A 16,202-nucleotide genomic window follows, 5' to 3' on the forward strand; every position below is an offset into this window, starting at 1 on the left:
AACTCTGGTTCAAGGTCACTTTGATTATGCCGCCACCTTCTGGTATAAAGGAAGTTATGAAAAGATTTTAAAAAAATGAATTATTTTAAAACTTCATCCATTTACACATAGTGAACTGTACCACTTCAGGAAGCTAAATGTTGAGAAGACGGTCATCTTTATTTGAGCGAAATGCTGCTGATGTTTAAAATTGCTAAACAAATCTCTGCCAGTGTATGAAGTGTAGTGAGACAGATCATCTGATAAAAGACAAGATGCCTTGATAAAATCATTATTTAATCAACTACATGAGGTAGTATACTGTTTAATTTTAAGAGTTAAAAAAGGAAACATTTCTTTATTCTGCTGCAGTACACCGAAATACGCTTTCTACAAGTCAAAGAGGATCACATCAGAGTGCATCTTCAAAATAGCTTTTAAAAGATGGTTTGTAAGCTTGGCCACTTTATATGTGTGATGTTTTGTATATGTGTTTTGCTTTGTACTATGTTGTTTGTTGGACGTTGGAGGAATACAATGGAAATAATCTGTTAGGCTTCGTTGTGTGCTTTTCAATGCCTGATGATTGTAGCTACTGTTGTACAGAATACTAGCAGATTACATTTTTATTTATTTATTTATTTATTTATTTATCTGGATTCCCTGTTAGCCACTATAAGGTAGGGGTCACTCTCCCTGAGGTCCACACAAGAAAAATTTTCACCATAATATGAAAACAATTATTCTACAAAAACCAAAACAAACAACAATATTCAGATACGTTAAATTAATCAATCAGCGCTGGTTGCTCACTCAAAACACAACCATTCCTGTTTAGTCACAGCAATAACAGCCTTCACTGTATAGGCAACTGTAATTAGATTATAATAGTCCTTACAATCACTCATTCTTCCAGGTAGGCTCTGGATTTGAATGTAATCTGGGATTTGGTAGCTCAGTGCTGAGTTGTGCAGAAACCCAATAACTAGTCTGCACACACCTTACATACAATACCATACAATATCAGCCAGAGCCAGGCTGCTAATACCTGAAAGTTCAGAATCGAGGAAAAAGAACAATCATGTGGGAAGTTATGCAGTCTTAGTGCAATGCTTGACCATAACAGTCTGGTAATTACAAGTGTGCCTAAGGGATTATCGTCTGCGAACTATAGGAGATCATTTTCAGACATACACAGTCATTTTCAAGGGGTGTTGACGGGTGTTATGACAGTTTAAAACCAGAAAGTGTAATGTTTAAACTTTCATGGCCGCCCAGGAAAATCTCTGTCTGACACAGTGGAAGTGGTTTGAGCAAAGTGTCTGGTCTGCTTTTTGAATACAAATTGAAACCTTCTTCACAAAACAAGGCTGACATTCAGTTAAATAAAATGAATTTGTTTTAACCAACAATCTAATGCTATTGTATAAACACCCCCACCTGGTAGTCTCTCACTCACACGCACAGACACACACACACTCCTCGCCCAGGTGCACACTCATGTGTGGTAAGCTCATCTCGTCAGTCGCTCTTTATTAATACAGGATTACATGTATTCTCAATCCCAAACTCACACCGCACTCCACGGGCTCCTCAAAAAGCACATGTACCGTCTGCCAGGGACCGTCAAAGGTAGCGAGGCAGTCAGGTAGCCGCGTGCCTCCAGCTGGAGTCTGAGGAGTTTCATCTTTTGTGAATGTCCATGGAGGCCTGCTGCTCATCTGGCTGCTAACCGGGGCTGAAGCAGACAACAAGTGGATTTCTATCAGAGGAGGACACAGTACAGATTTTCTAAATCCTGTTTCATGAAGGTAAGACAATAATTAAACTCCTATGAAAGCATCTAGAACAGGAGAATACCAAGCGATAACTGTGTTATGGTTTGTATTGGTCAGATGTTAAAGTTTTTTCCATTCATATGTACACTATTATATCTATTATGAGTCAGGTTTACTTGAACAGACTGACAGTATATGTCAGGTGTTTCTGTCTGAGGATGGAAGCTTTAATTACCTAAACATCTACATTGGCTATAATTAGGTGCCTACAAAACAGATCATCTGCAAACTGACTGCTGAGACTTTATTCTCCAGTATAATTCTCAAACAACCCCAAATGTGAACTTGAATAAAGGATATTGTTTTTAGTTTTCTTCCTTAAACTCTGACAGTGCTCCACACCAATTCTGTCCTTCTTTCGCAGATGTTTCCTTGGTCCGCTGTCTTCTCCCTTGAGCCCAAAGTGCCGGGCCAACGCAGCAGTGAGGAACTGGTCACCAACACTCTGATGCTGGAGTTGGGGGCCATGGTGAAACGCACAGAACGCATCCGTTTGGAGCGGGCCACAGAGGGTCGTCGCCGCCGTCGCAGCTCCTCCTCTACAGCTGATTACAGCTGGCTGGCCAACGCCCCGACCCCACAACCCTTCGAGCTGACACCCAACGACCTGCTGGAGCTGCAGGACCTCTGTGCCAAGATCCCTCCTGCACAATGTGGCCCTTTAATCGTCAGGTGAGAAAAACAACAAGAAGACAGGAAGACGTGGAGAAAGAGATCTTGCAAAGACACATTGCCATATAACTGTCACTAAAAAATGATGAAACTGAGGCTCGATGATGCCGAGAAATAAGAGCTACAGTGCTAACATTAGAGATAAGAGAGAGAGACAGGCAGGTTAAATGGACAACAACATGAACATAGAATATGAAGAAGAAACAGAAGAAGAGATGGCTGCAGGATTTCAATCTAATCCCTTTAACACCCTTAACTATAACCTAGAAAGTAAGCTGATACTCTCAGATCCCAATTTCTTCTGCAGGAGACTTCATATACACAATATACTATACTATATAATATACTGTAAATATTATACTATACTATAAAATATACTGTATACTGTTTTCAATAATCTCCTCCACCCTCCACAGGTTCAGGAGGTTGGTGTCACAGATGGAGCCTGAGGTTCACGAGGTCCCCCGACTGTTTCGCTCTGTGCTAAACGACTTCGTGGACGAGAGTAATGCAAACGAAGAAGTGCAGGAGACCTTTGAGAAGCAGCAGCGCAGCAAGAGCCTCTCGTTCGACACTTTCCGCACCAAGTTTCGCACAGGTCAGCTCTTCAGGGGCAGCAGCATGAGAGGCTCCAGGGGTAATCTGCAGCAGGAGCTGGACTGGTCTGACGAGGAGGATGGAGAAGCGGAGGAGGAGGCCATCAAGGCCAGGGCGAGGAAGGGAAGGAGCAGGAGCATGCCAGAGATCAGCCCTATGGAGCAGAGTGCCAGTGCATGAGAGAAGGGAGGGAGTCAGGGGAGAGACAATGCAGAGAGGATGGTACTGATAGGGGGACAACATTAGGGGTAAGAGCAGGAAGGAAAGTGAGCACAAAACATCGATGGGTTGTAATACCGTAAATATGGGGAGGAAGATAAAACAGGATGTTGAGGAAGGAGGGAGGGTGGCATTTAGAGAAAAAGGGGGGGAAAATAGATTTTAAAAAGGGGGAGAGGTGTTTAGACTGTAGGTTTTGAACAGTTTCTTGATTTTCAGGAAAACTGTCTAATTGCTAAAGATTTTCTAAATGAACTCTTTAGTTCAGCATTCTGTTGTGCTGATGGGTACAAACTGGTTAAAACTGCTCACCTGCGCTGAGGAACTGTGGTGCTTTGAGCTAAATACTAATGTCAGCATGCTAACATGCTCACATGCTGATCCATGCAACAGTTACTATGATGTGTCAGTCTGGACCAAAGTGGTGGACCTAACAACCATCCATAGAGCGGTAAAAAAAATCTGCAGCACTGGATTTTGTTGACAGTCTTCCTTATCTTCACATGCTTCAGGTAACAACATATGCAAGGACTCTCTAAACAACAGGTCTTGATGAATCATACATGAGTCGTGAAAAACATGTTACGCAACAGACAGGACAGCTGTCTTCTGCAGGGTGCAGCCCAGATAGCATCAAGAAACTGCTTTCAATTTGGAGACATAAATACACAATGTTCTCGTCACTTCTATGTTTAACATAGCTTTCCTTTTTACAAAGATGTCTGTGTCTTTTGGTTTAAATGTAGATACCGTTTACGTAATGTTCGAGACTAAATGCGACTCTTGGATTTTGGCTTGTCGATATCTGTAAGTGTACATTTTTTAAGTCTAGTAGCCTTGAAGCTTTTCTACAAAATGAATGAAAGATACGAGGACTTTTATTACTAATTATGGGTTAAAGGTGAAATATTTTTATGTAAATCTGTCTGGGGCCTGTACCGTGATAAATAAATAACTACCACACATCTTTGTAGTGTAAATGTGTTGAATATGTTGCACCGAACTGCTTAGCACTTCTCTGTTGACCTGACTTAGCATCCCAGCCGAGCATGGCTAATTATATCACTAATCCTCTTATTCCAAGAAAGTCTCAGCCGTGAATGCCAGCACCCCATTATTATTTTATTAATATGCACTTTCTTCTTATCAATACATCAATATCACTATTTGCACTTTATACATTGAAGTCAAGGCATTTGGCTAAAAAAACAGACAGGGAAAAAAATAGGAAGAATGTTTTCTTTCTCCTTAAAAAGCTGTGGTCATTTAAATAACATTGGTACATTAGAGAGATAAAGAGGAGAAGCGACTACAACAGTGACATCCAACCAGACACTTCAGGGAATCTGGCTGATTGGGTCACTTCATTAGTGGGCCTTCACAACCAGCCTCGCCCCTTCATAAGCACTGATGTCAAACCTGGAACCTGTTCACTTGACTTCTATGCTGAAGTCTCTCTGCATCACTGAATGTGCAAAGTTAACACTTTTTCAGCCATTTAACCTGTCTGATGACTGGTCACCAAACAGTATCGTTTAAAACAGCAATGTTATATAACTTATCATCAACATTTCGTGCAGCTTGTGCCTGAATTATATCTGTAAGGTTCCCTTCAGCTGGCTGTAACTCCCCTTCTTGTGCCTTCAGGACACAAAACGCATTTTTGTGTGTCTTTGTATTGTGTTACAGTTCTTCTATAAGAGTACCCATTTGGCAAATAAACTTTGCAAGCAAAACAGAATATGAATTAATAAAAAAATATTTCACATCATGACCGAATGGTGGTGGATTGTTGATAAACAAGTGACACAATCATGCTATTCAATAAAAAGTAAACTAAGAAGAAAGAATATCAGAGGATAAACTTCAGTTCTGTTGTTTGGCTTTGAAATAATAATGGATGACGTGGTCAACAGGGGTAAACAAGAAAAAAAAAAAATTAAAAAGATAGTTTGCAGAATCAAACCATTAAATTATAGCCATTTTGATTAAATGTGTATGAATAATTGGTCAAAGAACAATACAGAGCACCTTTTATGCTCTCTCTCTCTATACAAAGTGGGGATTTTAGATAATTTATTCTTTCATTTGAGTTCGACATCTTCATTCTTCACTGAACTGTCGAATTACGATTAAGAGTCTGCGGTTTGGGAATAACCGGAAAGTCTGTGTTAATCGAAAAGTCTCCCAAAAATCTGTCAAACTGTCACTTCAACAGAGAAGTCTGTCCTTCAAATGTGTCGTCTGGACATGACGTCTCTGTCCAGCTTCACTTCCCCTCCCCTCGTCGCTCTTCTTTTCTTTAAGCGAAGAAGACGACAAAGATGATGAAGAAGACGACGAGGACCAGAAAGATCTTGATCATCAGCCAGCGGTTGGAGGAGACTGACTGGAAGTATTTGAGGATCTCCGTGTGGGCGGCCTCCACGTTCAGCTGGGTGTCCTCCACGTTAGCGTCGATCCTGTGAGGGACGCATGAAAAGCATCTCAGTGAAACAGGACTTTAAATATTCGAATGATATTACATATAATACATTTTCCTTCAAATGAGTCAGTTCAGAAGATAACTGGCAAGATGTACATGTCATTAAATGTTTCTATATTATAGTTGATAAATTGAAAGATATTAATGTGAACTGAAATAATTTAAGATTCAGCCACCACCCAACTGCTATCAGCACTTGTTTGATCTCCATTTCCCTTCTTTACTTCTTTCTACCTTCTTTAACAGTTTCCAATCCTTATTGTTTCTTTATTAGAAGAATAACTCTATATTTTGGACAATTTTCTCAATAGACGAGAAGATCAAAGATCGATCAATCCACTATCATGTCTGTATAGCAAAACATAAAACTACAGCAAGCAGCCAGTTGGCTAGCCTGGTTCTATCCGAAGGTAACAAAATCTGCCTTCCAGCAACCGCCAACTCTCACAAAGTAACACATTATACATAGTTCGTTTAATCAGCACAACTCAAAGTCTAAGAATGACTGAGTTCCTTGTCAGACCAGTGATTTCCTGATAACCTGACACATTCCTGGAACGCATCAGCTATCCTCTGACGATGATTTGGCCTCAACATCTCATGGCTACCAGTTTAGCCAGCAGATATCCAGAAAATGGGTATCTGGGCCAAGCGTTCCTATTCCTTGTGAATGTCATTGTTTGCAGTCCGATATGCCCAATGCAGGTTTTGTTTTTTAAAGGCTATTCTTAAAGCTAAATCGTTGTCAAACAGTAACTGATGGCCATTGCCTTTTGCCTCTTTTGCTTTTTAGACATACTGTTAACCTGCATGAAGCCAAACCCACTTAAATGTGATTGGTCAATACAACTCGGACTACAAATGGAAACCTGACATAGTCAGATTTGAGTCTTTGTGCTAATCCAAGGTAACTTGGTAGCTCAAGCTTCATATTTACCATACAAAGGTAAGAGTGGTATCAATCATTCCTCCACCCTCCCTCCATTTGTAGCTCTGTCTTACCTCTGAATGGTCTCTTCCTGCTCTTTGACCATGTGTGCCAGCTGCTGGAATATAGAGCCCAGTTCGACGATGGTGCTCTCAATATTCTGCATAGTGTCTGCACGGCTCTGGATGTATGAGTCCTGTAACGGCACAACCAGAACCATTTCAAAAAGGGTCATGTTTTTCCCCGTATCTTGTGCTAATCTCCATCTGTCTGACTGACAAATATACACCAGCAGTCTACCTGTTCATCAATAAGCTGGAGCTGCAGGGGGTTGCTTGGAGAGTCCATATTGATTGCTACGTCCCCGTGACTCCTGGACTCATCCTGCATCAGGACCGAGCTCTCTGAAGGGAGACAACAAGCAAAAACACACACAAATGTTCGACAAGATCAGAAAGAAATCCTCAATGTTAGAGGGGAAAAGCAGAAAGAACAGCGGGCACATACAGTAGCTAGTTATACCCGCTGGGAGAGTCAAACGTTCCAGGGAAATACCTTTTAAATTTGAGGTTGTATTGCCCTGGTAGTCATAGCGCGGCTCACGACCTGCATGCGGCTCCTGGGCCCCTTTTTTGCGGCTCCCTAAAATATTTTTTAATTTTTGCATTATAGATGACCAAATACAGTAATGATAATCATATTCACAAGGAGTTCGAGCAGTTCCCTATGACAACAGCTGATCGAAAAATACACTGCCAGTCCAAATGTTTCTGTACATCGAGGGCACTTGTGACTAAATATCACCCAATCTGCTCATTTTAAATAAGCTAATATCAGGAAACATAAATCCAAAGGCATATCATTTAACACAAAAGAACGCATGAAATTATACATATTACATAATAAGCTTGGCTTTTCTTTGTCGTGATCCAATTTGCTTCGCTTCAGTGCTCCAAAGATGTAAACCTTTTTATACAAGTACACATTTCTGGCAAACACCTTGATTATAAATGGCAATATTACTGAAAGGCAGTTATACTAAACATTATCTGCCGCAGGGGCCTAATTACTACCACAATAATTACATCAATTTTCAATTACTGGTAGATTATTTCCAAAATTAATTAATATTACATTCCAATTTGTTAGTTATATTTTTATTGTAGGGTGTCAACTGTCAATGTTTGAGATTCAACAAGAAAGGTTGAAATACAGGCTGTTCATAAACATTTGACTGGCAGTGTAAATGTCTTCACAGGAATCATCTGAGCTACCCGTGCTAGTTAGAGGGTCTCTGGTAAGAAGCCTGTTTAACACGTTTAGCTATTTGTTCAGCAAAATGAGCAGGAGCCAGACATGTCGAATATTGCCTCAAAGAAACGATAAAGGTGTGTTCACTCTATTACACTTTCTGAAACTGCCAGCAAAAGTTTTATGTTGGATGCAAAGATCAAGAGGAAATGTTTTTAGGGTAGGATGGATTTCTAACGTTGGACTGATCAGGATTTAATTTGTGAGAGTTGAGTTTGTGCTGCAGAATAAGACCAAAATGGTCATGATAGAAATTAAAGGTTACCTTTTACCCTTGTCTGTCTCTACAGGTGATGTTTTTTGGTTGTGATTTAAATGCAATACTGCTGCTGGTGGACAACAAGAAAGTTTAAATAGAGTGAGCCAGTTGAAAATAGAGTGAACACACCCCTATAAAAGCCACAACAACATGCTATGTTCACCTCTTGGTGCCATTACTTTAACGCGAGACCCTTGTAAAAAATCACAGTTAGAACAAGCCTGAAGCTAAGATGTGGACAGACTTACTGAAGTTGTTGGCCATCAGAGGAGATTGTGAGACGGGGGGCTGGGAGAACTGCTCTCTCCTGCTGCGCTGCTGCTTCAGGTTCTGCAGTAAAAAAAGAGACAAATGATGGAAGAGGTGAATATGACTGAGAAGAAACCTGTGACCCATTTTTAAACTTTAGTCTTTGATGTTTTCTGCCTTCTAATGATAAAGTAAACCAATATATGTTTCTTACCTCCGTTCTGACTTCTAGGACTGATTTAAAGTCATTGGACATTGAAGCCAGTTTGGACTGTGGACAGTAAAAGATACAGTGAAGTTAAACAGAGTGCAGCTTCATTCAGCTGTATACAGAGACTAACTGTATAAACAACAATTCTGCGAACTTGATTCAAAGAGTTCAGCAAAGAGTTTTGAAAATTTCAAAATGAAAATCAACTTAGACCTTATTGAATATACCTGTAATGACACCACTATAGTGTTGGAGTGGGTTTGGATGTGTCGGCCACCAGGAGCTCCACGGGACCTCACCAAGTCCTGCAGCTGTGCTATCTGTTTGTTTAGACTGTTGATGTCCTAAAAAACATTAACACATGGACAGTAGACGTTATAGATATTTATGGGATTAAAGAAAGCTGTTCTATTCATAGATAATACACAGTATGTTTCCAAAACTACATTTCATGGGATGTTAAAACTGCAACTCACTTGTTTAATGATGTATGTCAGCTCCTCGATCTCCACTGCCTTGTCGTCAAATAGAGATTTTCTTTTTGCCACTACAACATCAAAATAAAAGCGTGTAGGATCAGCGACTTGGACTTCAGAACATTTCAAATGATGCTAAAGTTATGCTAAAGGGACACTTACAAATCGTGAGCTTTTCCAGTTTGGCAAACGTATTGCTCAAGTCTTTTCCAATTCTCCTACAATGAAACAAACAAACAAAATTGTAGCTTTCATTGTCATGCACTTGCTCAAGGAGTACCCCACCATTTTGTTCGCATTCCTACGAAAAGTTAGATTATATCAATTCTATCTCTGTGCTCTGTGTTTCCCGGATAACATACTTTGTGTTGTGCAATGCCAAACATACCCAGGGCCAATCTTTTCAATAAAAGACTAAAAATTCAACATCTTTGTTTAATTTATGGTAAGGCAACACATTATTTTTACTAAGGTATGCCATAAAAGTACAATAGAGATAAGGATGAGCAACACCTAACATCAACATAAAAAGTACATTCAGCACATATTTATGAGGCGTTGAACCCTAGAAGAAAACAGACTATGAGGAACTTACTTGGCCATAACCGTGAAGTCACTGCGCTGCCTGAGGGCGCTGAGCGCTGGTTTACTGGGCTGGACTCCATTCTGCCAGGAGAAGTCAAAAGTAGAGAGAATGAGATGAAAAGCTACATTTCAAAATAAAAGAGGAAACTGTGACAACATGACAGAATTTTTCACAATGATTCAGAACTTTTTAGTTGATAAGTTGAGTCCAATTTTTGTTGACATACATTATTACACAATATTTCCTGGTTAAATGCGTCCTTTGTTCACTTTATTATTAGTTAAAAAAATAAAACCAATAGCATTTGAGCTGTTGGTTTTAACATTTTATGTTGTCTCTATGAGCACTGTTTACTTCAGGTGATGATGAGTCTACTAAGTACTTTTGGTACTAACATGTTTTTTGCAAGCGCCTTTATAATTTCAAGTGTTAATTGTAAAGAGAAGAAAAAAGAAGAAGTCATATACATATATACGCTCACTCTCAATAATAACTAATAGCTGCCAATATATAGGCATGGCTAACTACCATTAACTGTCAGTTATGAGATTGGGAATCACCAGTTGGGAAATCACAGTTTAACAGGAGGGGTTTTTATGTTGGGAGTATGAAACCCTCTGTCAAACCAGAACCAGACAGAGGGTAAACAAGGAACCAAAACCAAAAGCAACCAACCAAAATCTTATCAGCAGAACAAGAAAAACAGAGTGAAAACACATCATCATCATTTCTGTACTTATAAAATACATGTTATGAGGTCTTAGGCAAATGCCTGATTTCATAATTACGAGTGATCTCGTAATTAAAGCGGTGTGATGTTCGGTGTCCTGGGCCAACATACCGGTCTGCCCTGGAGAGATTTACAGGCTGACTGGAACTCGAGGGTCCGGTCACGGCACGTCATCCTGCCGCCGGTTAACGGTCACCAGCCCGCTGTAGACCACAAAACCAACCCGGTGTACCTCTGCTCTGTGTGGCGGATAAACAACAAGACCTCCCTGTGTGTGGGCAAACTCACATCCAAGGTGGCGTATCCTTCATGGACATATGGACACACATGCCTGTGTAGCAGAGAGAGGACGTGTCAAAGCTTTTAGGCAACCAGCTTCAAATGTAACTGGTACAAAGTGATAACACATAATTAAATCAGCTAGCTTAGGTAGAGAGATGCAGCCGTTACCGTTAGCTAACTGTTAACACCGACTTAGGCACAGCAACCAGCCAATAAAACAGAAAATAACAGCCACAACCCACAAATAAAGCCACAGTTGAGCTAAATCTAAATATCACTAGGTAACGATGATTATCTCTAGACTGTACCAGCTCTGTGTGTACAGACGACACACAGCTGATCACGGCCTGACCGGCTAACCACAGGCTAACGTTAGCTTCGGAATGCTAACCGGGCTTTCCATACGGTATCTCCCGCTTCACCTCGGTAAAATTCGACCTTAACTAACCGTGTCTGGTTTACGCGTATTTAAAAGACAAAAATCGATCAGTTCCAACTCACTTGAATCGATATTACATCATATTTCGAGAGCCCTCGATGTTTCTGGTAGAAACTAATCAACCCAGGAGTTAAAGTTCCGATCCGGGTCATTTCCGGCATCGACGTCACTGCCACGTCTACTTTACCGTGGCGGAAAATCCCTGCAGGCGCGACGCTTCACCGCCAGAGGTCGCCACATCTCCTGTTTACTGTACAGTTTCACCTCACGGGAGAGGTTGCATTAATAGTAATGAGTACAGTTTGGTTTATAAGTTACATCATGAGAAGGAAGACAACAAATCACTCAGTTCAAGATACTTTTACCAACTACAGAATCACACCTCCCCCTCTGAGCCAAAACATATCCAGAAGATGTCTATGCACTTGGTAAAGTAGCCTACATCCCTCATGGAATAAAATTCAGCTGTTGTAAACACTTGACATCTGTGACTGAAGTTGAAAAGATGTCTAAAATTACATTGTAAAAACGTAAAAACTTTTTTAACCCTGTAAGCACATGTGGATTAATGCACAGGCTTCCCTAGGCTGCAGTCTAGGGGCCCCACGTGTGGAGGGGTCCTTGAATCAGTCAGATTATGTTTTAGAAATTTAAATACACTTTAATGGAAAAAATCATTGACCTCTATTGGTCCGTGGGGTAATAAACAAACAAAACAGCACTGATTGGGCAGACATGGGTCACCTCATCCAATCAAGCTCATCGATTCGATTTGACCTACCTACATCACCGGCCGTTACCTGTTTACCAAAATTTTGCAGCAGCAAAATGTCTGACAAAAACCCAGTGGGGCACAGAAGCGAAAAGTGCAGCAGGAGAAAGAAAAAAGGGACAGAGAACTATTAGCGAAGATTCCCAAATGAACGGGATATTTAAAGGCTGCTGGTTGTCGGGGTCAAGAAGATGCGGAGGTGGAGGACGTTGACCGCAACCACCGCAGCTCATCATCTTCTCAAGCTAGTGAGGAGGGTGAGACAGCGGGCACATCCACTACAGAGCCAGCGGACACATCGGCTTTGACCTCCAGTGTCCCGGGAGTTAGCCACAATATGCTAGCCTCCGCTAATCCCTCCGTGAGTGCATCACCTGTTGAGGGGGCCCACATAAAAAATAGCCTAGGGGCCCATGACTACCTTAATCCTCCTCTGTCTGTAAGGATGTCACTTGGACATCACTAGTGAATGTTGAAAAGATGACAACAACAACAAAAAAACGTTCACAGTAAGTTGGATGACACAGTAAAGTCTCAAACTCTCAAACTCATATCAGATCTTATCGTATTGTATTGTGTCGTAATGATCTTATTGTATTGCATTTAGCACTGAATACTACTTCAGTGGGGTTTTTTATTCTTATTTGTATTAAAAATAGACCAATTCAGGTGTGAAACGATAGGCTACATGAAAGTGATGGTGTGTGATATAAACCCTGCTAAATCACAATATTGTGAAAATATAAATGAGTCACTTCAGGCTGCTGCAACCAAACTGTGATGTGTCATTAGCGATGTTATGCCGACGTAGAAGAAGTGAACCATCAAGTTTGAGGGTAGCGGAGGAGGAATGAGGAGACAGACAGACGGAGAACGTGATTGGCTGCTGCCTCAGGTGAGTCGACCTGCAGGTATGGTATGGACAGGGAGATAACATTCAGCAGGCTCTCTGATCTCCTCTCACTCCTACTGGTACCCGCATCCTCCGCCTGACAGGATCGAGCATGTCCAGACCACAACTATGCCCTCGCCTACTTACCTGCTGCTAGACCCCCAACCACAAAAACCCCAGCCCTCAACCCCTCATCTACGCTCCCCTTCACCTTTTATACCTCACTATCATCCACCAAACTTATCTCCTTCTCTGAAACACTCCTCTTTGTGCTTCTACACATTATTTGATGTTTTAATCTGTTTTGCTGAACAGAATTGCCCACATCAGGACAGAAGTTTCTCCTTCAAAATCTCCCTTTTCTCTTTGATTGTATCTCTACAGAATGAATTACAATACATTGAGTATTTTACTGTTTTTTACATTCTGAATTAATACACAAATATTGTAAACATTACACAACATGCTTTGGCAAAACTTGACTTCATTACGGCCATGCCAACAGAGCAAAACATTTGAATTTGGATAGACTTTCTCATTAAGGCTGTCATGCTCACTCTAAATTCTCAACCCGTTGACTTTTTCCCATGCAGTGACAAGAACTGTAAATCTTTTATCAAGGTTGATGTCCTTCAGTGGACAGAGACAGACGAGGCCTGTGGATCCATGTTTCTGTTGGAGATAACGCTGTTTGTTTGTTTTGTAGAATAAAAAAAAAAAGTTCTTTGTATTCACAGGAGATGATAAAAACACTCACTTTCCTGTCAGTTGAACAGAAACCAGCAAACGCACACATGACTCTTCTTTACACTGCACATATTGAAGTATTTTATCTCTGTCTCTCTCTCTCACACACACACACACACACATACACACATACACACACATACAGGAGAGCTGATACCATCTAACATAACACACTTGCAGGCCAGATAGCGTCCAGTACCTGCTTCAACACAGCTGCGGCTACAACAGCGGGCAGGAAACCACGGCTGGAGCTATTAGACAAACACGACTCTGAACGCAGAGAAAGCAAGGTGGGAAAATACAGGAAGTCCTGATACAAGTGCAAAGACTGAGAGAGAGGGAGATGGATGGAGTGGAGGGGGGGAGCAGAGGGATGGAGGGAGGCAGACTAGTAGCTGAACATACACATAGGAAGTCAGATTAATGCATGAAATGTGTAGGAACATACAGAGAAAGAGTCAAAGTGAAAGTGTGAGCAGAGATTTTGGCTCAGCCTCTTTATTATTAACATTCACCCGGGCGATGACGCTCATTTGGGGGTTTCTGACGAGTGCAGAGCTGTTGAAAAAAAGCAGATTTTGGAGTAAAGGCATCTTCACTGTATTGAGATGTATGACTCACACTGTCCTTTCCTCTCTCTCTTTCTGTCTCCCTAATCTTGTAGCTATATTTAGTGCTGGCGTTATGCCCTTCCAGACAGATAAGTTGGCAGCAGCATTTAGCTCATCTCCTCTTTCATCCTCTCCTCTCATCCTTCATCCTCTCCTTCACACTCTGTGAAGACTAATGATGGCCAAATTAAACTGCAGATACCTGCCATCAATCATCTGTAATTGAGTCATGCAAGCTTACTGATTTTGCAGCCAGAGACTGTGATACAAATCATTAACTTTGGCTTAAAGTTTGCTCTGTGACGTGAGATAATGACGAGGGAACGAATGGGGACTGAACATCAGATTGCCAGCAACTTTCATCATCATTGTCGTCATTGTAATTGATGATGGCAGGGGGAAAGAGGAACAGTGCTGACAGGTACTGTATGTGAACAAATTACACAGATGATATCTCCTCTCTCTTTCAAGACACAAACAAACTGTATGACAATGTGACCGCTGAAACATACTGGAACAATAGCGTAAGTATAGAAAGGTCTAGATCTGAAGCTAACATTATATAACATTAGCATTATAGGCTGCTGGTCTAGGCAGAGTGAGACCTCTCCAAAGAGGTTGTGTTTTTACCCATGTCTGTTTGTTTGTTGGTTGGTTTGTCAGCAGGATTACACAAAAACTCTGCAATAGATTTCCACGACACTTGGATGGAGGATGGGTCTCTGCCCAGAATAGATCCCATTATCTTTAGGTGTGGATTCAGACGAAGGGACAGATGCAGGAACTTTCTCTCACTTTCTTTAACATTGCGTTTTATCACCTTTTTGTAAAATCCTCAGAGAATCTTGATGAAAAGAATCTGCTGTATTTATGTGGCTGGTTTCCATGAGTGAGTACAATTTGATGCGTATCCCAAGAAAAATCTTTTTTTGGCTTGACTGAATTAATGGGGGTTGTTTGGCCTTGGCCGAGGTATGCGCTCAACTAAGTGCCATTCTAGTTGCTTATTTTTCAACTTTTGTAAAAGGAAGAATTTGGCCTATTTTGTATTTAAAAAAAATGTTTTTACTTTATATTTATTTTCAAAAACCTACTGAACAGATTTCCAGGAAACTTGGTTTTGTAATGGATCCAGATAAAGCGATGGATCTGGGGGCCTCGGCGAAGGTGTGTGCCATTCTAGTTAGTACTGTAGCAGATCAAGGTGGAGCCAATTTTTTACTTTTAAATGCATTTGGGTGGTTTAAAGCTACTACAAGGAACTTTTTTTGGTGATACTGGCAGCTCCTGTTGATTAAAGCTGACGGCAGTGAAGCAAAGTAAACTCTGTTGTAGAGACTTTAAAGCCACTTCTTTCCTCAGGCTGTGAAACTCCTCATCCACAGCACTGCACCATGACATAGTTTTACTTGTTGACTTATCAAACCCAGCTGATCTATTATAATATAATAATAAATTAATTATTTTATATGGGAATGATGATAAGGTTGGATGATAAAGGCTGGATGTGCTCCAGCTTTTTATGTCTTATCGTAAATTGTTTTATGTGAGCTGTGTTTTAGCATTTGTTTCAGATAGTTTTACAATATTTTATCATGTTTTAACCTGTCATGTGTTTTGTACTGTATATGAACTCCTAATGTACAGAGTCACAATGAATTAAGTTGAATCTTAAGTAAATAAAAAGCACAATATTTGCCTACACAGTACAAGTGCGTCATAAATGTACTTGAGTAAATGAACTTGGTAATTTTCCGTCACACAGTGTCGGGCTGCACACCTTTGTACTCGACCAGCCTCTGACTCAGCAGTACAAATGAGAGGAGGAGAGGGAACAATATTATGTCTCATAACACCACCGCACATCACGCACACACACACACACGCTCTCTGCACCCAACTCCCACTGTAATCAAAAG

General features: G+C 40.8%; 2 protein-coding genes across 3 annotated transcripts; one reads left to right on the forward strand and one right to left on the reverse strand.

The window, feature by feature from the left end:
* Positions 1-2,181: 2,181 nt before the first annotated feature.
* LOC311257872 (protein RD3) lies at positions 2,182-3,266 on the forward strand (the record flags this gene model as incomplete). Its single annotated transcript, XM_084353814.1, has 2 exons — positions 2,182-2,489; positions 2,906-3,266. The coding sequence occupies 2 exons, from the start codon at positions 2,182-2,184 to the stop codon at positions 3,264-3,266; spliced, it is 669 nt and encodes a 222-aa protein (XP_084209940.1).
* A 1,140-nt stretch (positions 3,267-4,406) lies between these two features.
* stx5a (syntaxin 5A) lies at positions 4,407-11,432 on the reverse strand. 2 transcript variants are annotated; one of them, XM_084353403.1, is made up of 12 exons: positions 11,324-11,432; positions 10,652-10,871; positions 9,820-9,890; positions 9,387-9,442; positions 9,225-9,295; positions 8,976-9,092; positions 8,752-8,808; positions 8,537-8,618; positions 7,274-7,360; positions 7,019-7,122; positions 6,793-6,914; positions 4,407-5,767 (listed from the first exon to the last, which is right to left on the reverse strand). In XM_084353403.1, the coding sequence occupies exons 2-12, from the start codon at positions 10,712-10,714 to the stop codon at positions 5,608-5,610; spliced, it is 990 nt and encodes a 329-aa protein (XP_084209529.1). In that variant the 5' UTR covers positions 10,715-10,871; positions 11,324-11,432; the 3' UTR covers positions 4,407-5,607. The 2 variants fall into 2 exon arrangements, with proteins under 2 accessions (XP_084209529.1, XP_084209530.1); XM_084353404.1 differs by lacking the exon at positions 7,274-7,360.
* Positions 11,433-16,202: the final 4,770 nt, after the last annotated feature.

This window comes from Pagrus pagrus, assembly GCF_965226575.1.
Source record: "Pagrus pagrus genome assembly, chromosome: 5".
Taxonomy (NCBI): domain Eukaryota; kingdom Metazoa; phylum Chordata; class Actinopteri; order Spariformes; family Sparidae; genus Pagrus; species Pagrus pagrus.